Genomic DNA, 22444 nt, shown 5'->3' on the forward strand with positions numbered 1-22444 from the left:
ACAGACTGAAAAAGTTGCTGTAGGAATTAGACTGAATCCAGCTAATAGCAGGCTGGCTGCTACGCACTGCACTGCACAGCCGACGAGGACAAGTGAGAACACCAGTCATTACAGACATGAACACCAGTCATTACAAACCCCTCAGCACAAGGTTCCATAGTAGGAACCTCTACCAACGTCTCCCTTCCCTTCTTTACAGTGAGCAAAGTGATGTTACAGGAGAGTATCTACTGCAGCTTGGCAGTGGTGCTCCTCCTACTAAAATACTTAGGATTGAAGTAGGCGGTCTTTAAAAGTAAAATTCAAAGGATTGTCATTGCTCAGATAGAATAGTTTCCCAAAGCACTTTTCCCTTCTTTATGAAATGTAAGCTTATAGGTTAAAGTGTCTATTATTCTATATAATAAAAGCCTCATATGCAAATCGACCGAATGGTGGAACGACTGGTCTCTATGATGCACATTGACCACCAGGGGCCAGATGCTTAACGCAGGAACTGCCCACAGGCCCCAAGCCAGCTAAGGCGGGTGCCAGGAGGGCCCCCTGATTGCCCCGCAGAAAGGCCCTGATTGCCAGCCAGGCCTAGGGACCCTACCCGTTCACGAATTTCGTGCACCAGGCCTCTAGTTATTATATACTCATTGAGATAGCCAAACATCCCTGCCGCCAAAAAGACTTCCACCAGCATTCCTGACTTGCTTTCATTTTAGCCTTACCAGAATATGCTAAGAAATTAGCCAGATAATTTTGTTCTATCTCAGACATAACTTAGTATTGGTTATTTATTAAAGTGACTATATTCTTCCAGTGTGTTATCATTACTGCTAGCCCCCAAGGGAAATGGCAGCAGTTTTTTTCCTAATAATTAAATGTATTTATTGCTTCAAATATACAAGCATTTAACTTCTAGGCTGCAGAAAGGAAGTGGAAGTAATGTTGTTTATTTTAATTACTATTCTGATTGACTATACCTAAAAAAATTATGTTTGTCCTTGTAAGCCAGCAAGAAATTCGTTGGACTTGCTTAAAACTTTTATGTAGCCCCTTTTAATCAAAGGTAGTATTTTCACAAATATCCCAAAGAACAAGGTATTTGCCTTAATTTTGCTTATATGACTTCTAATGTAAATTAGAAATAGGTTACCCCCACTTCTCCTACATGCAAGGTGGATGGGGGAAGACAACTAAGAAATGTTTAAAAATAGAGCTTTTTACTTGCAGTTATTTAAAATATGAACACTCATGTAAAAGAATGAATAATTATCTTTACTTTCAAAACACATTAACATTACCCCTTAATGCTATCCTTAGAATATAAATAATAGCAGCTATTTATTTCAAAAAGTATATTTCTGTGCTTTCTAGATAAAGGATACATTACATTTTTAGGGAAATCAAGCCCAAGAAAATTGGAGTAGCCTAAAGTTAGCAGTCTAAGTAATACCAATAGTTTATTAATAAAGGACAGAATAAAATGTGATTTGAATTTTTTATTCTTCCTTTCATATGTTTATTCTATGCTTATTAACTTGAATAATTGGGAGGGGAAATGTGGTTTAATTGTAATATAAAAATAACCCACCAAACCAAGAGATGCGGCAAGTGAAATGATCTTTTATGGACTTCTTCTTTTTTTTTTTCATTTATAGTGTAGATCTTCCCTGGGAGAAATAGAACTATATAAGAGTTATATGACTTTAATAAATAAGTATGAAAACCAAATAAAGTCTTAATGGCAAACTGAAAATTGATATACTGCTGGTCCTTGAAGCAGCAATTTTCAGAGCAAGCTCATAGCTAGTATATGGCACTGTGAACTTCAGGGTATAAAGATGCTTTACCTTAATGACTTTACCCTATCCTTTCGTCTTCTGAAGGACTTCTTATCCAATCCTGCCAAAAATGTGGCCTTTGACATTTATTTATAAAATTTAGCACAATATATTGTTCCATGGTTTAATTTTAGTCAAGTGGAAGAAAGAATATCAGTTTAAAAACACTTTCCTCGCCCTAGCTGGTTTGGCTCAGTGGATAAAGCATCAGCCTGCGGACTGAAGGGTCCCAGGTTCGATTCCAGTCAAGGGCATATGTGTGGTTGCGGACTCGGTCCCCGGTGGGGGGGGGGGGGTGCAGGAGGCAGCCAATCAGTGATTCTCTCTCATCATTGATGTTTCTATCTCTCTCTCTCCCTCTCCCTTCCTCTCTGAATAAAAATATATTTGTAAAAAAACCCCACTTTCCTCTCCCTTAAGTCTAAGCTTAGTCATCAGTTTATCCAGTTTTCACCCAGGCACAAATTATTGGGCCATTAGCGAAAAATTATGTGGGCACTAGAAAAGCCCACAACCCATAAATGCCAACAAGCACTGACAAAGAGTGATCCCAAGAAAAGCTTGCTCTTCCTGGCCAAAGCCCTGCGAAAAGGGCAGCCCGTCCGGACAGAAATCTTAGGACTCTGCTGATGTTTAAAATGGGAGGTAACTTCAAACATTCAAAGGGAAAACTACCAGACCATTAATGCCACAGGCTGGGAGTCAGGAAGCCAGTGTTGAAATCTCAGTTCTACGGCTTGGTGGCTGAGTAACTTTTATTGTCTTTCTTAAATGACATTGGGTTAGGTTGTTACATACAGCCCTTTCCTGCTGGATCTGTGGCTGCTGTGTACACACTTAAACAGTATGCAGCACATCGACATAATTATTAGATAAGGAAGCTTTGCTGACTTTTATACCTTGAAAATACTATGTAAGAGTTTTTCCATTTCTGGACAAGATGAATAAATATGTTTCATTTTGTTCCTCACAATAATAACAAAATTTCCTGAACAAGATATATACGTCAACTATCAGCAGACTCTGAGGGTTGAGAAAAGAAGGAAGACTGACTAGGGACCCCAGGACTCAAGGAACCCGGCAGCGAGTTGCCTCCTGGTGTTTGGGGTTTCGTTTTGGTTTTTAACCTCCTATGTGTTCCAGCCTGGGCACCAGAGAAACTCCTAGCCCATAATTGCCAACAGACACCAAGAAGTAATCCCAAGGAAAGCCTGCTCGTCCTAGCAAAGCCCTGGGAAAAGCATAGTTCAGTGGGACAGAAATCGTTTAGCCACACCTACCGTTCTCCACGTGAACACCATGAAAAAGCCACATTGCTGCCCCTCCCCACTGGATGTGCAGCAGCAGTCTGCGTAGAACCCTGTTTTCTACCCCACCCTGCAATCACAAGGGTGTGTTTCTTTCCTGTGTGTCCGAGTGGAGCCCTGCCTTCCATCACTATATTGCAGGAAGAAAGTGGTACCCCTCCTTGATCGAGCTTGTGGGTGGACCCTGGCTTTCATCCCCACCCACTTCTACAGTAGAAGCAGTACCCTCTTAGCCCAGGTCTGTGGGCAGAGCCCTGCCTTCATGCCTCACCTGCTTTAATGAGATGACTGAGAACGTAATCAAAACTCTGTCCACTGTGCCCACCCTGCAGTAAGTAGGAGGTGGTGGCCCTCCCTCTTCCCCAGAAGGTGGGGTAGAGTCCTGCCATTTGGGTGGCATATAAGTGAGTAAGCAAAATGACACTGCAAAAGCATTGCAAAGGCTTTGTAACCTAGGTTGACGTTGGAACCATGGCCTCCAAAAGTAAGCCAGGATGTAGGCCAGAATGTACATTCTAAATCTAAACAGTTTACCTGCCTGCTAATCTTGAAGATTTCAATAGGAACCAGAGTCTTGTAACACTCAAAAAATCCAGAATATAGTTCAAAATTATACTTTATACCACAAGGAAAATCTCAACTCAGATGAAAAAAAAAAAAGACAGTTAACAGACACCGATTTTGAGACGGCATAGATGTTGGAATTGTCAGATAAGGAAAGCAGCTATGACAAAAATGCTCCAACAAGCAATTAAAAACACCCTTGAAATAAATGAAAAAATAGAAAATACCATAAATAAAGTTATAAAAAATAACTAAATGGAAATTTTAGAACTGAAAAATCATTAAACTCACGGATGGGCTCAGTAGCAGAGGGGATGACAGGGGAAAGAATCAATGAACTTGTAAATCAATAGAAATTATCCAATTCAAACGAGAGAAAATAGATTTTACAAAGTGAACTGCGACCTATGGGACAATAACAGAAGATTTAACTTGTGTGTTGGAGTCCCAGAAGAGGACAGAGAGAGGCAGAAAAAATATTTGAAAATTAGTGGCTGAAAACTCCCCAAATTTGATAAGAGCAGCTAGAGAAAAATGTTGTACTTACTTGGAGATACTTTTATGTAAATGAAAAGAACAGTGTAGATGAGGAAGAACTAAAACCCCAGACATCCAAGTCCTTTTCAGGACCTGGTATTCATATCTACAAACAGAAAGGGCCTAGAGTTCAACTTACCTTCTGACCATAAGCTGGTTATGACAATGCCGTGTAACAGCCTGAGACACCCCATATGAGGAGCTTCTCCAAATGTTTCAGAAATAGTTACAGTAAATACTTATAATTTACTTACATGTAAGCACTTTATATGTATTAACCTAATAGATAAAAATTGATCTAATAATGGATAAATACTATTATTCCCATTTTATATACCTGCTACAAAGAAAAGTTAGGTAACTCACTCAGAATTGCACAGCTGATAGATTCTAGATCTAACTCTAAGTTTCAGAAGTTATACAAAATATTTAAATGTTCAGGGGAAACAAGGTCTTTTAAACAGACATTTTGCCATTGATTTGCCTTATATTGAATCAGAACTCTTATCCATAGATATAAAGAGGAATTTGGAGTTGCAATTATGTATTCATTTGGACATTATTTAACTATACAGAATGGTGTTGCATCATTTCTTCAGATAGTACAGATTGAGCTCTGCTCTAGAAGCCTTTACGTATTCAAAGAAGAAGCTGTTCTTTAGCAATGTTCATGTCTGGGCACTGTTACCACTGGCCGTGCTGTCTCCAGTGCTGCCCACTTACACACATGTGCACACTCACCTGTCTTTGCACATGGAAGTGCTCAGTACATATGAATTCCTCCCACAGTCACCACAGACCTCAGGTTATTATTTGTCGGCAGTAACTATATATTTAATGAAAGAAAATTCCATTATAAGTTTTGGCTAATTTTCCTTGTCTGTTCATGGTTACTACTGTATATAACTAGATTGTAGCATTACTAAAAGTCATATTAATCATCTGATCACCAGCATTTGTCAAACATTTTATAATATGCAAAGCACCTGAATGCATTGGTTTATTAATTCTCATAACAATTTCATGAGGTCAATGTTATGCTCCCCTCTCTGCCAGAACAGCAAGCAAAACTAAAGCGTGTTCAAGGACCATAGACAGTTGTCACGGCATTGTATGAATATCAGTGTTTTTATTAAGACCTGGTTATAAACAATATATACCCCACATTGTTCAGATTTACATAATGTCAGCATCAGGTTTTTATTAACTTAAAAACAAATGGGTTATGTTTTGAAAACATAAAAATGACTTTTATTTCAAACTAGAGGCCGCTCTCGCAATCTGGGACCCCTCGGGGGATGTCGGACTGCCAATTTCTGCCCTGTCCCCACAGGCCAGGCCAAGGGACCCCACCAGTGCATGAATCCATGCACCAGGCCTCTAGTATCCATATAAGATCTTTGGTTAATCTCTCCCCCCTTCCCCACTCCCTCCTTCCCTCTGAGATTCATCAGACTGTTCCATGTTTCCATGCCTGTGCATTGAGCGTCTGCCCCCTGGTGGTCAGTGTGTATCATAGCTACAGGTCAAATGGTCGCTTAGGCTTTTATACATATAGATTATTCAGCTATGGTTTATCACTCTTCAGTCTAATTTAATAAAATATTCATTTTCCTCTATTCTTGACTTCCTGTTTAAAATAAATATTAACTAGAAAATATTTGGGTTCTAGCATCTTAGAAGTTACAACCCAGTAAAACTACAAAGCAAAGGAATAATTTCAGTAGAGGCAGTATAGTGTAGTGTTATAATCACAGACCCTAGAATCACTGTAGACTTGAATCTCAGCTCCATACAGAGTAAACACATGACCTTGGGTGAATTACTGAACACCCATGTGCTCAGTTTTGTCAGGTTTATAAAATGAGAAGAATAATAGTATCCATTCATGGAGTTTTGTGAGTTTAAATGGAATAATAAATATAAAGCACTTGGAATAGTGTTTGGCATTAGTAAGCTAGAGATGATAGTAGTAATAAATAATAACTAGCTATTTTAGATATTAAAATGCATTTATATTCCACATTTAAGGATGGATAAAATTTTAGTTGGCTAATTGGCATAATATTACATTTTATAGATATTTAATTAAACACTTATTCATTTGGTTTGGGTTGGGTTGGTATTCTCCTGAGATCATAATAGCAAATAAATGATAAAGCCTGAGCTAGAAGTTTGGTCTTCTGACTTAAAACCCAAAAAGTTTTGTAAGAGAAGAGATGGGAAAAATAGGGTCTGCTGGGAGCTAGTTTCCCTTTTAAAACGAATTCAAGCTGCAATGTCTTTTGCTAAAATAGACAGTTCAGAATGTTCAAAACTCTAAAACAATAATGAATATTTTCTTTCTTTGTTCTTTTTTTAGATTGTGGTTTGAATGTTCATAAGCAGTGTTCCAAGATGGTCCCAAATGACTGTAAGCCAGACTTGAAACATGTCAAGAAGGTGTATAGCTGTGACCTCACAACACTTGTGAAAGCCCACATCACCAAGCGGCCGATGGTGGTGGACATGTGCATCAGGGAAATTGAATCTAGAGGTGAGGCGCTTCCTGTGCGATGCAGAGGGATTGTAATTCACCAGGAGTGCGAGTCCTAATGCTATTTTGGGTGCCTCGTTGCACAACCCCATTGTCTTCTGAAGTTTAGGGGAAATGATTTCAGATGGCAAATGATCTGAAAGTCTGAAAGGAGTTAATCTAACAAATAATTAAACACTTGATTTCAAGATACATTTAGGTACATTTAACCAGTTATAGGAAATATGCCTAAAAGTCTATTTATGGATGATGTTTCCATAAATTTCTAAAAGTTGACATATAGATACAAATTCATTGTTCCATTTTTTTGTTTTTTTTTCCTTGGGTCTGAGAAGCAAAGGCATAATGCTCTATTAAAACTATCCTAGGCCAAAAATCAGAGCCGCACCCTAATTATTCTTTCTCACTTGGGAAAAATTGCTATGGGCCTGTTAATATACTTTATCTTAGTCCTCTGTTATGTAAAAGAATTTATGGTATAATTGGGGTGATGAATTATTTCCCTTAAGACTTCACATCTTTGATCTAATTAGACACAGTGATGAGCCAGATCACAAATATCCAGGTGGCAGCAGGTCAGAGCTAAAGAGCTGTCAGTGAAATGGTTTTATTTCAGGAGAAAAAGGTGAAGAGGTTTCTAAACATGTGTATTTATCATTCTTTCTGACACATCACTTCCTCAGCCTGAAGTATGGCAAGAAGTTAAAATTTGAAGAAAAGGCATGATTTCAAGGAAACTGATGAGCTCCTTTGCTTTATTCGCAGGTCTCAATTCTGAAGGACTGTACCGAGTGTCAGGATTTAGTGACCTCATTGAAGATGTCAAGATGGCTTTTGACAGAGGTATGTTCTTCAGCCTGTTCATTAACTCAGGGCAATAATACACTTTGCCAAAAACGCACAATACCTGACGTTATTCTTTGCATTATTTTTCTGAACCATTGATGGTTGTTATACCAAATAAAATGACTTAGCTTTTGAGTTTTAAAATTATTTTTCTCAGCTGTATTAAACTGTTACATTTCACGGTGGGAAAGAAGCATAAAACTTAGCTACATTACCTATATTTCAATATCCAAGGCTGGTTCTAAGTTCACTAAAATATATGCAGAGCAATTTAATTTACCAAAAAACATGGGGACAACGGAAGTGGGGATCTAAGTGATTGCAGATCTCAGATTTCCCAGTCTGAGTGGCCCTTCTAGCTGCCTGCCTGCATCCTCATCACCAGCTCTGCCTGAGGAGACCCAGGTCCTGACCCTTGTGTGGGGACAAGAAACCCCGAGGAGCGAGGAGCGGAGGACCTTCTGGCTTAGGACCCACCCCGCTGAGGGAGGAGGGGCCCAGCCAAGGAAGAGCTCAGTCGCCTATTGTCTTTAACATGTACATATAGATTTGTTCCTGAGGTTCTCCCTTTTGTCTTCAAGTACTGGAATAAGGTGGTACCAAAGAAGACCTGTCACCTAGAGTGCAGGAAGTGAAACAGAAAGAGCCTCTGTCCTGTGCAAGAACATATTTCTAGTCCCATTGCATCCGCTCCCATCACACGGCTCTTACAGCCCACACAGGCAGAAGACAAAAATAAATTTAAGTATTATTGCCAATCTGACAGGAGGAAATCTAGGCCAGCCCAACAGTTTGATAAAGTCAAAGATGATGAAGGGAAGTAATAGTATGCCAAATCCACATAAGCATCAAGAATAGTCCCGAATCAGTGCCCCACTGAAGGTTAAAGAGGCTTTTTTCCCTCTAGAAGATAGCATGTCCATCCCCAGCCACTGCCAGGGTTCTCCAACTCACACTGACCAAGAAACTGTTTCCAGGGGGCCCAGAAAGCAAATAAATCGCAGCAGTTTTCTCTCATTCAAAATACAAGACAGTCTTTTTGTGAGTCATTTTTCTACATTCCCTTTTGTGCTCTGAAAACACTAACAACAGATTTGAAAAAGCTTGAAGAGCTCACCTTGGCTCCATATTGCCACACCCTCGATCACTTCTGGGAGGCTTACAACCCTGAAATAATGAGATCCGCGGGGAAAAGGCAGGATCCATAGAATGCTAGGGTGAACCCATTCAATAGCCAGAATTAAAAGGCAGAATTTGGAAAATTTCCCCTCACTTAGGAGATGGTCATGGAATGGAGCACGAATTACTCTGAGGTCAGCACATGCCATTGTAGCCTTGCATGCTTTATCTCCCAGTGGAAGCAGATATTTCTGTGCCCAGAACAGGGAGAGGCCCAGGGGAAGGTCAGAGCAAATACAAACCCTTGAGCCTTCCTCCAGGGAGACCCCCACAGGGGAGCCCCAGTCTGAAGAGCCAAGGGCTGAAAGTAATAGAGCAGTCAGGGCAGTCTGTGCTGCTGCATCCATGCCCTAGAGCAGTGATGGCGAACCTATGACACGTGTCAGAGGTGACACGCGAACTCATTTTTTTGGTTGATTTTTCTTTGTTAAATGGCATTTAAATATATAAAATAAATATCAAAAATATAAGTCTTTGTTTTACTATGGTTGCAAATATCAAAAAATTTCTATATGTGACACGGCACCAGAGTTAAGTTAGGGTTTTTCAAAATGCTGACACGCCGAGCTTAAAAGGTTCGCCACCACTGCCCTAGAATGTAGTATCTAGAAATCAAATCACAGAATGCATTTATATTACTTTAAAATAGATGTAAGAGAATATGTAGATTCTTTTCAAAAAGCAGGTTTTAAAGGAACCAGTTTAAGAATAGTATGCATAGTGAGTCCCAGAGTATTAATATTTTAGGCTCCTAGCTTCTCAAAATCTACTTTCCAATGATTCATTAATTCAAAATCACGTACGTAACAGCTACTGTGTGCCAGGTACCATGTCCTTCACTTTAGATACAGCAGTTAACCATGTACACTTGGTCCTTGCATTCGTGGTGGGCCCACATTAAATAATAATCACACAATGGCTATTGATTTTTATTTTAATAGATGCCATAAAGGAAAATATTAATAACTGAGGAATTAATCTAGTCTGTTAGGGTTAGGGGGATGCTGGAGACCAGAACAGGCTTTCCCAGAGGAGAAATGTTTATGCTAAAGTTGAAAGGATGAATAGGAGCTGGCTGGATATTGACTGAATAGCAGAGAAACAGGATTGTAAAGGCCTGACAGCATAGGAGTCTGTGCAAAGGCCCTGAGGCTGACCTGTCCAGGCATGAAAGGTGCTGTGGCTTAGAGAGGAGTAAGTGAAAGGAGAGTGGACTAAGATGCAATGAACACAATATTTTACCATAAAAAGAACTGTCTGGTAGAAGATTCTCAGACCCACCTCCAAATTCTGTTCAACACTATCAGGTAGCTGAACTATAAAAACTGTGACTTTACTTTCCAAACCAAAAATGGTACTGTAGCCAGTAATGAGGGAGGATATTGGAAATCTGGGTTCTCACAGAAAAATAAAGAAAGGGAAACTATTTTTCTGAGTAAAAACTGACAGTCATTTTTCTACATTCCCGTTGTGCTCACATCCCTTTCTGCAGATCTGTAGGCCCAGCACCTACATGCTTCCCCAGGTCACCCATGAAGCATTCTTGGCGGGTCCTCATTACATGACTGCTTTCCTTCCAGGAGGCACTCTGTCCCAGTCTGTACCGCCCCTGCACATTATTCCAACCCACGTGTGAGAGGTGGGCACTGGTGATCTCACTGACACTCATATGTGAGTGACAAACAGGCCAAGGTACTGGCATTTTAAAAGAGGCTGCTTTAAAAAAAAAAAAAAGGCCTTCAGAGTAGTTTTAGGTTCACCAAAAAAACTGAGCAGAGATTTGCCATGTAATCCCTCCTCTCATGCTCTGGCCCAAGATGTTAATATTCCCCTATTAACATCTTGCATTAGTACAATACATTTGTTAGTTTGTGAACCAATATTGATACATTAACTAGAGTCAATAGTTTATATTAGGGTTCACTTTTACATTGCACAGTTCTGTGGGTTTTGACATGTGTGAAGTCATGTATCTACCGTCCCAGTGTCACACAGAACTTTCACTCTCATAAAAATCCGTGCTGTACCCTTCATCCCTCCCTCCTGCCCCGAGCCCCTGCACCCACTGATCTGACCATAGTTGTGCCTTTCCCAGAATGTCCTATAGTTGGAACCACAGAGGGCATAGCCTTTTCAGACTGACTTCTTTTACTTTCTTACTGTATTTTAAATTCCTCCGTGTCTTTCTTGGCTTTAGAGCTCATTTCTTTTCATAGCTGAAAAGTATTCCATTGTCTGGGTGTGCATCAGTTCATTCACCTATCAAAAAGACATCTTGGTTGCTTGCAGTTTTTTGACAATTACGAGTAAAGCTGCTATAAACCCTTGTATCAGGGTTTTGTGTGGATGCACGTTTTCTGCTCCTTTGGGTAAATAGCAAGGAGCACCGTTGCTGGATTCTGTGGTAAGAGTGTGCTTAGCTTAGTAGGAAACTGCCTATCTCCCAAAGTGACTGCTCCCTTTTGCATCCTCCTCAGCAGTGATGAGAGTTCCTGTCACTCCACATCCTTGCGGGGCTTTAGTGTTATCAGGGTTCTAAATTGTAGCCGTTCTACCAGGTGTGTGGTGAAGAGGCTGCTGCTTAATCCATAGAAATCTCTCGTAAACCAGACAGAACAAAGAAAGCCAGCTTAGGCTCTAGCTCAGAGCAGATGCTAATTAAATCTTTAGTAGATGAAAATTCAGGTATTTTAACCAAGTAAAGTACTAAATACCAGGGGTCTGGGGGAGGCCGCCCTGAAGGAAGGTAGCTTTGCTTGGGAGTCAGGGGCCCAGCGCCTCTGAAATGTCCCTCCACTTTGTAATGCCTTCTGTTCTTGTTCTTTCAGCACTTCATGGTTCTGTTTTGTTTTGTTTGTTTTACTCTCTTCTCTCCACCTCCTTTACCCCTAGGACTCAGGCAAGCTCCAACTTCTGTGTGGGAGCCTGGGGTGGTACAAAAGCACAAAGAATAGAGACCTTGGTGCTAGGGGTCTTTTGTAAGTGAAGAGTGCCTCTGTTGTCATTTCCCACATTCTCTGTGTTTATTTTAAAAAGAAAAGCAGCAATCCCATATTAGTCCCCTGGGAATTCTCAAGCAGCCATGAAATGAACAAATATTTCTGTTGACTCGAGTTCTCTTCTGATTTTCACTCCATAAGTAACATGGAAAAATAACTTTAGAAAACTCAAAAATTAATTTTGCTTTTCACAGAGTATTGATCATTTCTATAACTTAGCACAATGAAGCTGATGTTAAAAATGGGAGCATTGGTAATCTTTAAAAACTATACACAGAAATACGTTATTTATAAAAACAGTGCTGTGGATCCAAATATTTACTTTTCTTTCCTTTAATATCCTTCAAAGATGGAGAGAAAGCAGATATTTCTGTGAACGTATATGAAGATATCAACATCATCACTGGTGCGCTGAAACTCTACTTCAGGGACTTACCGATTCCACTCATCACGTATGACGCCTACCCCAAGTTCATAGAGTCCGCCAGTAAGTACACCAGCGCGCGCCCCAAAACCCTGACAGCCTGCCTCTCCGGGGTCATCCCTCCTCCCGGGGTTCTCTGCTGGGCATCTTGAATGTATTTCATTAAATACTTCTTCCTCGCCCTCTCCATGGTTATATATATATGCTCACAAGAATTTGAACTGTTCTCCAACACGGGTGACTTACAACATCTACCACCAGAAGCTTCTTGGTAACGGGCTAGCTAACCCTCATTCTCCAAAGGACGGCTTCTACCAGTGCTCCTGAAATTCGGACTGTACTTTGTAAAATAAAATAAAAATAACTGGGGAAAAAAACTAAAAAAACAAGATCAACTACTTTATTGTTAGATTCATCAAGCACAAAAATTACCGTCAGATTTCAATAAAAGTTTCTAAATCCTTACTCTCAATCCCCATGTTCACTCTGCGATGGACCATTTTTAAATTCTAGTTAAGATGAAAATGAGGAAAAGCAAAGGCTCATTTGCCAAATTCTGTTTATAGTACAAAAAAATCATACCTATAATTCATGCTCCATTTTTTTGAAGGAAATTCTGAACAGATTTTAACTGTCGGCATTACCATGTCTTAAGAAAAGATAGGCTATTTCTGTCGTTTGCTTGTCTCTCTTCAAAGCCACATGTTGTCTTGATCTTTAAATAACATAACTTCCTTGGTAACACTGATTTGCTCTTTGACTTTGAGATTTCATGAAGCACAAACTTGACTTGTTTTAATTTTCAGTTTCCCCTTCAGAGCATTTGTTAAGAATTCCTGTGGTTTGTGGAGCCTTCATTTCTTGCGGGTCAGCTCAGCTCTCGTGTAGAGAACAGCCATGAGAATTGCCCTGATTTTTACAGATTTCCTGAGCCTGAAAGGCTCTAGATCTCTTCCGTTGGAATTTACCGCTTCTCGTTTGGGGCTGGATTCATTGCTGAGGTTCTTGTTTCGTGGGGCAGGCGTTGCTTCCTGTAAGGATTGGTCAGATTGGCATTGATGTGGAAGACACTGGACACACACTTCCCAAAGGGCTGCTCAGTCCGCCCACAGTTTGCTGTGATGCCCAGGACAACACTGGGGCTCAGCTAGATGGTGTTCCTGTCCCCGTGTTGCTTGGGACAAAACTACAACTTGGCTTCTGAGCCTGACCCAAGGCAACCAATTAGCAGAGAACAAAGCAGTGATGGAAACCCAGATTCCCACCACCCCGCACTGCCTCATCTACTGGGAAGAACAAGCCACGCCTTGCTTACTGGATTTCAAGGCCTTGAGCCCCGCACTCCCAAATACCTCACCTTCTTTCCCCACACCCACCCGGTGGCTCAGGAAAATCTCCCCTCTTTATGCTTCCAAACCGTTTGTCATTGTTCTGGGACTTGTGTCTGAAACGGACCTCTCCAAAAGCAGCAAGCCCCCACTCACCCCTCAGAGAGCTCGCGAAAGCACAGCATAATAAACTCGCCTAAATCAAAACGCCTAAATCAAAAACGCCTTAAAATTTGAACTATTTTCATGTGTGATCGCCATGACAACAGAAACCCTAGCATAGCACTCATACACAACATAAACGTGTACTCTGCATGTTCGATGTTGATGTAATCGTTTGTGGAACATTGTGTCCTTGAACCTGTCTTTTTTAAGAGTAGAATGTGTCTAGATGCATAGATACAGCTGTTCTCCTATCTGTATAAGCAGATATGGAAAATAAGAAAAACTAAGATTTATAGAGCAGTACTAGGTGCCAGGCATCATGCTCAGTACTTTACATCCATGATATTTTATTTTTTAATTGGTTTTAGAAATAGAAGAAGGGGGAGAAAGAGAGAAACATCGATTTGTTGTTCCACTTATTTATGCATTCATTGGTTGACTCTTGTATGTGCCCTGACCGGGGATCAAACCCTCAACCTTGGTGTATTTGGGACGACACTCTAACCCACTGAGCGACCCAGCTAGGGCCCATGATACTATTTTATAAAGAAGGTGTTTTAGGCCCTGATCGGTTTGGCTCAGTGGATAGAGCTTCGGCCTGCGGACTGAGGGGTCCCGGGTTCGATTCCGGTCAAGGGCATGTACCTTGGTTGCGGGCGCATCCCCAGTAGGGGGTGTGCAGGAGGCAGCTAATCGATGTTTCTCTCTCATCGATGTTTCTGACTCTCTGTCTCTCTCCCTTCCTCCCTGTAAAAAATCAATAAAAATATATTTTGGAAAAAAAAAAGGTGTTTTAGGATATAAGTAAACTGTCCTAGTCCTGTCACTGGAGGAGGTGGTAACGGTGTTCAAACCCATCTCTCCCTAACATCAAAGCCCTAGCTCTCTCTGCATGCTGCCTGGGCGCCTGATAGAATAGGGGGCAGAGACTCACCCAGGGGAAGGCAGGCAGAGGACACGGTTGGCTGACCTTTCCTGATGCAGGTGCTCTTGGACTTTTTTTTTATCTCTAGCCCCTGAAAATCCTTAGTCCATATTCTTTAGGTCTTGGGTATCTCTGGCTTTTATTAGCCTCCCTTGCCAACAAAAAGTCATACTTCATATTAAAGCTTCTTCCTGCAAAAGCTGTTTGAGCTCTGCTGTTACAGCCTTCTTTGGAGAACTGCTGGTTGAAAGCTGGAGGGGAGTGGCTGCAGGAAATGCTAAAGGCGGCAGAGGAGGCCAGGCATCCCATCAAAAGGCTTGAAGTTCTGCACAGTCCCCTGCATGCTCCCCTATGAACCACCCGGTCTCCCCAGCACTTTTTTGCTCACTTCCTCTCCCCACCAATTAAGAAATCTCTGCAGTCCGGTAGGAAGGCCTAGAAGAGAGGTGCTTCTCCCAGGGCTGCTCCTTAGCCCAGCTTCCACGCATGCTTCCTGACCACTGGGCCAGAGCTGAGCCCTGGCCGTACTGGGCCTGGAACGCTTCCCCTGGCCAAGGGGTCAGAGAGCGATGTTCCCAGATGCTAGAGAAGCTGCATGACTCGGGGTGTAACCTCGAGTGACTCAGAAAAACCCGGGAATGAAACCCAGGGTTCTTGTTCCCAAGCCACGTAAACGGCCCGAAGAGGAGCCTGGGAGTTGGAGCCGGTGGAGCTCCTCCCTCCGCTCTGCCCAGATCCCCCCTTCTCAGCTACGTTTATTCTTCTTGTACTTGAGTTTCTCTCTAAAGAATGTAACCTTTAAAAAGAGCTTTTAACCAGCTCTTGGTCCAGGTTCAGAGTGCTTATTTCCTGCCCCCACAGTGTTGTGTTTCCAGATCCTTCCAGACCTCCCTCAAATGCCGTCTCCCCCTCTCCTGTCCCTCCGCCTCGGCCAGCTTTCTCCTCTGTGTTCATGTCACGCTCGCTGGGACGCCCTTCAGAGTGTCTCTCCTTCTGTCAGAGGTTATGCTCATCCGTGTCCTCCCTTCTGACCGCAGCCCCATCCAGGCAGTTCCCTTGCTCATGTTCGTTTCCCCACAGCGCCTGTGTAGTTCCTCGCTGACATAATGGATGCTCCGTGAATATTTGTTCAATCAGTAAACATAATTTTATAATTGAGAACCACAGAATCTTAGTTTTTAGATACTCTAAGGCAGTGATGGCGAACCTTTTGAGCTCGGCGTGTCAGCATTTTGAAAAACCCTAACAACTCTGGTGCCGTGTCACATATAGAAATTTTTTGATATTTGCAACCATAGTAAAACAAAGATGTATATTTATTTTATATATTTAAATGCCATTTAACAAAGAAAAATCAACCAAAAAAATGAGTTCGCGTGTCACCTCTGACACGCGTGTCATAGATTTGCCATCACTGCTAAGGAGTCATGTAACTAGACTTTCTTTTTTAAATACCCAGTAACCCCAGAATCATTTGTCCAGGCAGCCAGTCCACTGTTGACAGATTCCACAATCTTAGAGCCCCACGGTGCCCAACAGAGATCTGCCCGCTTCTAGCTCCCTCCCCTCGGCAGTGGTCCTGGTATCACCCTCGTCCATGTGCAAGCCTTCCATATATTCAAAACAGGAATGGTGGTTACCACCTCTGAATGCATTTCATTGGTCTATCTCCCTCTTAAATTGCGCTGTGATCTTCTTAGAGCTAAAGGTTTGTGTTCTCTGAAAAACTGAGCATGGGTAACACTCCTCAGAGTGGAAAAGAGAAGTGATTCCAGGGCAAGTCTCTGTCAATTTGATATCGGTGTATTCACGTGCATTTTGTCAGATGTTCCCAGGTTTATAGCTCCAATCTGGACCTCTCCCTGAGCAGCAGGTTAATCCAAGTCAGCATGTTCATCTGCAGGTCTAGCTCAGATGTCTTCATCTTCCCCATGAAGCCTCCTCCACCCAGATCCTTCCTATCTCAGCTAATGGCGGTTCCATCCTCCCCGGTACCTCAGCCCCAAACTTGGCTCATTCTTTATTTTCTCTCATACATCCCTCATCAGTAACTCCTATGAACTCGACCTTTAAAATAGTCCTGGAATTTCTTATCACCGTCCCTGCTGACACCTGGTCTAAGCTAGTGTCACACCTTACCTGGATTTTTGCAATTATTACTGGAATGATCTTTCTGTTTTTACTCTTGCCCCTCCCATGTTTCCCATGCGGCAGCCAGAGGGGAGATACTGTGAAAAATGTATGTCAGGTCATGACTTTCCCATTTCTCTCAGTAAATTCTAACTTTTCGAGTCTCATCCTCTCCTACTCTTTCTGCTCTCTCTACTGTGGCCACACTTGGCTCCTCGCTTTTCCTCAAACATTCCCAGCCTTCTCTCCCTCAGGATCTTTGCTTGACTGTTCCTCTGCCTGGAACCACCTTCCCCAGCTCTATCTCTGTGCTTCGTCCCCCCACTGCCTCGGGTCATCCTGACCACACCATGTATAATTACACACCCTCCCCCCACAACACACCCAGTGTCTTTTCCATAGCGCTTGCCTCATTGCAATACAGAATAAGCTAAAAGATACATATACTTATTTATTGTCAGTCATCCTCCAATAGGGAAAGTGAGCTCTCCATGAACCTGGAATTTTGTTTGTTTCCATCCCACCAACACTACCCTTAACTTCACACCATCTCAAGATTCTCCCTACACAGACTAAGTGTGGAAGTTAAAGAAAACTAAACTACTCCTTTTTCAATTTTCAGAATAGTGTAGTTTCCAATTACTTAGTTCTATAAAGGTTTTTATAGTAAGTGGAATTTCTTCTCTTAATTTTAGAAATTAAATGATTGAATTTCAGTACCTGGAATTGCTGTTATTAGTTGGCATTCTTTAAAGGCCTCAAGGTTCAGAGACCCTGCGTTATTTATCCTGGTAAATGTCAAATAATACGTTCTTCATCCCGAAGAAATGAACCAGAAGCTCTGGGGAAGCTTTGGGCAGAAATTGCAAAATGGCCAAAGTTTCTTTGAATTAAAAAGCTTCAGTCACTGTTTACATTCTGAAATTTATCAAATCTGCTCTGCAACACTAAGAACCTTTCATGTCATTCTAGTTTTCACCCGACTCCAGTACGTTGCCTCTGAGTTGGTTTATTTTATTAGATCTGAAAGACGGGGATTCTTGGGTCCTCAATGTCATGTTCTGGTCAGATGTGGCCTTCCAGCATTTCACAGCTGCTGTTCTGATTTGGGTCCCTTTGCAATTGCCCTGAAACCAAACATTTAAAGGCACCCCATCTTCATGACGTTTGGGTAGAAGCAGGAAATGTGCTAGATTAGAGCACAGAATTCCAAAGATGTCTATTGTTTCTCATTACAGAAATAATTAATTTAATGCGATCTGTAACCTCAAAGGCGTGTGCTGGTGTTTTGGCCAACACAGCAGAACTAAAATAGGCACATGAAGATGTGCCCCTTCAAAGTTTACACCTTTTACACCTCTGAAAGGGTCCCATTTATTTGAGGGACCCTGTTGTCACTCAGAACATTTGGCATTGCCTTCCAAGTCTGCATGTGGCTTCTGAATGCCCTAAGTAGTAGAGTATCTTTGTGCTTTGAGGGTAGATTTGACTATTGTAGATAACACATAGTAACTTAAAACTATATCTAGCCCTGGCCGGCTTGGCTCAGTGGATAAAGCGTCAGCCTGTGGACTGAGGGGTCCCGGGTTCGGTTCCGGCCAAGGGCACATGCCTGGGTTGCGGGCTCGATCCCCAGTGGGGAGTGTGCAGGAGGCAGCCGATCAATGATTCTCTCTCATCATTGATGTTTCTGTCTCTCTCTCCTTCTCCCTTTCTCTCTGAAATCAATAAATATATATTTTTTTAAAAAACTATATCTAATAAAAGAAGTAAATATTAGATCATATATTTCCTGGTTGCAAAAGAATAAAGCATGAATATCAAGTAATAAGACCTTAACAGGGGTTGCCAGGGGCAAAGGGATGGCATAGCTTCTATACTGTTGCTTTCTGAAAGGGGACTTTCAAAATATTTTGAACAATGCAGCATTCCTTAAATATATTTGTAATGTTCTAAGATGACCTCACTTGGGCGTGTAAGTTTTTATTTGTATGTAGATATGTGTCTGAATTTTTCATAGTTACATCCTATATATCCAATGGCCAGTTTCCATAGTTACCAGACTCAAGACTTCCAAGTGAAAAAACTGGGTGGTCTCCCCAAAAGTCCAAGTAAATGGTATTGCCACATTGAAACTAAGCCTTTGGAAATCTGAGGCTTGAACCTTAAAAATATTTTCCAAGGCTGTGGGCAAGGATCTGTGAGAAGGCATTTCTTATCAGTTTTAAAACATAGAATAGAATGAAATGAACCATTTATACCAGTTGTCTATTAAAGTTTTCCTCCTTTGTATTCATTCAACTCACTCCTTTAGAAATTATGGATCCTGATGAGCAATTAGAAACCCTTCACGAGGCACTGAAACTGCTGCCGCCCGCTCACTGCGAGACCCTCCGGTACCTCATGGCGCATCTGAAGAGGCAAGTCAGACTGCAGTGCTTAACTTGTGCTGCATCCAAATTTTAAGAATGAAATGAAACGAAACGTGAAAGAAAAGACAAATGATCCATTGAATGAATAAACACAAGCTATGTTGTCTTGTGTGAAATTGCACAAGTTAAGAAGGAATGCTAAAAATATTCTGCACTACAGAGCTCAACACACACTTGATTCTAACAGGAAGGTATTTACAATTGCACTAGGTGTTGGCAAATACGTTAGAAATACTAGTATCCTGCCAAGGACATGCATTCATGTCTATGCAAAAGGAAAGGTTGTAGCTGTAGAGACACTAGCATTAGCATAATAACGCAAGAGCAAAGCAACCCACAAGAAGGCTCATTCTTCTTTCTCTAAGACAGGCACTTCAGACTTGGTGCTGGGATGGTAGATTATTGGATGGATGTTGCTAGCACTAAATATTGCTGTAAAAAAATGATGGAGTAAAGTAAGGGGTAAAGGAGGAATGGAAAATGAAATGTTTTGTTCCTCTGGTTTAATGTGTTACAGTGATTGATGATGATGGAGCTTTATTTCCTTGCTCAGTCACCGTCAATCTCTACCAGTTGAAGCAATGTTTTTAAAATTATATGACCAAGATTTAGTGGTTTTAGGGTTTCAAAATATAAGACCAATCAGCAACAAAAAAGATAGCAGAACTTGACATCTATGTTATAAGCCTTTAGGCATGAGTTGTCCAGAAATGAATACTTAATTCATGCTGCTTTTAATTACACGTTTCTCCTCTTTAAAAGCACCATGAGTTAAAACTTTGATGTCATTTGCTTACAACTTCACTTGTAAATTCAAGTTTGCTTCATATATGGATGCAGTTAAGTACTCCACACAGAAGAAATAACTCTCAAATGGTAGTCTCTGTGCCTTCACTGTAGCCGTAAAAAATATAAACACTTACTCTCTCTGACAAGGTTGCTTACGCTGAGCCATCTCCTATTAATGTCACGACCACTCTCTCCCTAGACACTTGGAAACATAATCTATAGGAAACCAGATAGCCCAAGAGGAGGGAGTGACGGAGGGAGGGCTGAGGAACCATCAGGACGACCCAGTTCCTTCTCTGCTATTTCAGACACCCCTGCAGCTCAGGCTGCGGCCAGAGAATCCACAAATAGAACCGAACCCACACACATCTTGTTTTTGATTTTGTTCCAAAGCACAGTGAAGAACCGCATGGCTTACACAGAATCCTCCTCCTTTGCTTGTATTTTTCAGAGTGACCCTCCATGAAAAGGAGAACCTTATGAATGCAGAAAACCTTGGGATTGTTTTCGGCCCCACCCTTATGAGATCTCCGGAACTAGACGCCATGGCTGCACTGAACGATATCCGATATCAGAGACTGGTGGTAGAGCTGCTCATCAAAAATGAAGACATTTTATTTTAGATTTTTAGTTTGAGAGGAAAAAGAAGTGTTTTACAGATGAAGGAATGTTTTATAGTAATTTAATTGGCTCTCATAGCTGCATTATTCCTTGGTTAGAAGTTTGGGCATATAACCAGTTTAAAATGAAGGAACTTCCCATTGTTTTTGTAGCACCGCTCAGCTGTCCTTGTAAAACAGTGAACATACGCTTTCCAGTGCTAGTAACCCTGGGTGTTTATCATGTTAAGAGAAACTCAGGCTATTGCATGATTAGCCCCGTTTGGCAAGGGGACCCGTACAAAGGAGACAGCAGCCTGCCCCGCTCTCCGTCCTGGGTAGTCTGTGGTTGTAATTCAGCATGTTTCGCAGAGTGAACCTGTCATGACTTCGCTTGGGTTCTGTCATTGGTGTCTGACGCTTACATAAACATGCACATCAATGGACAGAACAGCACCTCTGGCCGCTGCACTGCCATAGACTATAACATATGCCTACTTTTCTCCAGTGCTTTATTTCTGGGTACTCTTCGTTCTTCTCTGACATAGTACTTTCTTTCCAGCAAAAAAGCAAAATGTTTTCAGATTTGTTACTTTAGTAAATGATCCATGCCAATAAAAAAATACAACGCAGAGTATTTTTTTGTTAAATTATTGGGTTTTAGTTGTAATTTTGTGTTTTTACCTGGCATGCATTTATTATTAAATTTGGCTTTTAGAAATTAAAAATATCAATAGCTTGCTTTTTTCCCCATGATTACAAATATTTGGAAAAATGTGTTATGCCACTTGTGTAACACTGAGTAACCCCTCTCACCTCTTTTGTTCACCATTGAAAGTTTTATATTGAGTTCCCAAAATAATAATTTAAAACTGCTTAGAATTAGGACACCCATTCATTGGATTCATTTTCCTTCTTGCATACTGTGACAGAAATCAAGACTGTTTTCCCAACTCGAGCTGGGGGCACAGGCAGGAGTTCCTTCTAGAACCGTGAGAAGAATAAAGGCTAACTAGAAAGAGTGGCTTTCTAAACACTTGCTTTGTTGGATGTGCTTGGTGTTGACACGCAGCTGAGCGGAGAGGCTGCCTGAGATGAGTCCCAGGCAGCAACCTGCCAGCGGGGGAAGGTGGGCGGAACCAGGGGTGGGCCTCACCCTCTCAGTGGCTGCCCACTCGTGCGGCTCTGAGCAAATGACCCTCCAACTCTCTTTCCCTTTCAACCAAGCGAGCGCCCTTTCAGAACTACAATTCTGTCCTGCCTTAAAAGTAAAAAAGTACAAAACATTTTTACCATTTTAATCCTTGACACTTTCAAGACTATCTCAAAGATCATGGGAACTGCAGAACTGTAGAGTTTTCCATATTTCTGCCCCTAGGCTACAGTAGGGGGTTAGTATTTTTAATGTTTACATTGAGAAAGCTGGTTATTCAGGAGATAGTCTGTCACAGCTGCCTTCTTAACCACAGTCCCCTACGAATAATGTCATTGCACAGGCAACATCAGATACACAGATGAATCAAGCACAGAGATTCGTTTTCTATAACTAATTTACTTTAAAATGGAGGCCACTGAGAGTCACTATGCAGGAAGGCAGTGCTTGGAAACAGAGAAATCTGACCACGTGACTCTGTCCCTGGATTAGGTGAACCGAATGAATTTCTACATGCTCATGGCTGAAGTTCTTTTAGAACCAAGTCCTTTTAAAGGAGAAATTCAGTAAGGAAATTTGTCAAGAAATCTCCTTCATCAGAATGTAATCACCTTGTTCTTTTCCTAAAAGGAACAGCTGTGGTTGACTCTGGAGTAGGTACTTTTCAGAACTAGAGGTTTACCTGGAGCAGAAGCAGAC

The 22444-nt window shown here is 41.5% G+C and overlaps 1 protein-coding gene across 2 annotated transcripts in view; it reads left to right on the forward strand.

The window, feature by feature from the left end:
• CHN1 (chimerin 1) overlaps positions 1-21224 on the forward strand; it is a 73902-nt gene extending 52678 nt beyond the window's left edge. For both annotated transcript variants that reach the window (XM_014467919.2, XM_023744705.1), the window contains 5 exons: positions 6603-6776; positions 7542-7619; positions 12150-12287; positions 19087-19192; positions 20445-21224. In XM_014467919.2, coding sequence (XP_014323405.1) covers positions 6603-6776; positions 7542-7619; positions 12150-12287; positions 19087-19192; positions 20445-20616 — 668 coding nt within the window. In that variant the 3' untranslated portion in view covers positions 20617-21224. The remainder of the gene's footprint in view (positions 1-6602; positions 6777-7541; positions 7620-12149; positions 12288-19086; positions 19193-20444) is intronic.
• Positions 21225-22444: the final 1220 nt, after the last annotated feature.

The sequence above is a fragment of the Myotis lucifugus genome, unplaced genomic scaffold (assembly GCF_000147115.1).
Source record: "Myotis lucifugus unplaced genomic scaffold, Myoluc2.0 scaffold_5, whole genome shotgun sequence".
In the NCBI taxonomy this organism is placed as follows: Eukaryota; Metazoa; Chordata; class Mammalia; order Chiroptera; family Vespertilionidae; genus Myotis; species Myotis lucifugus.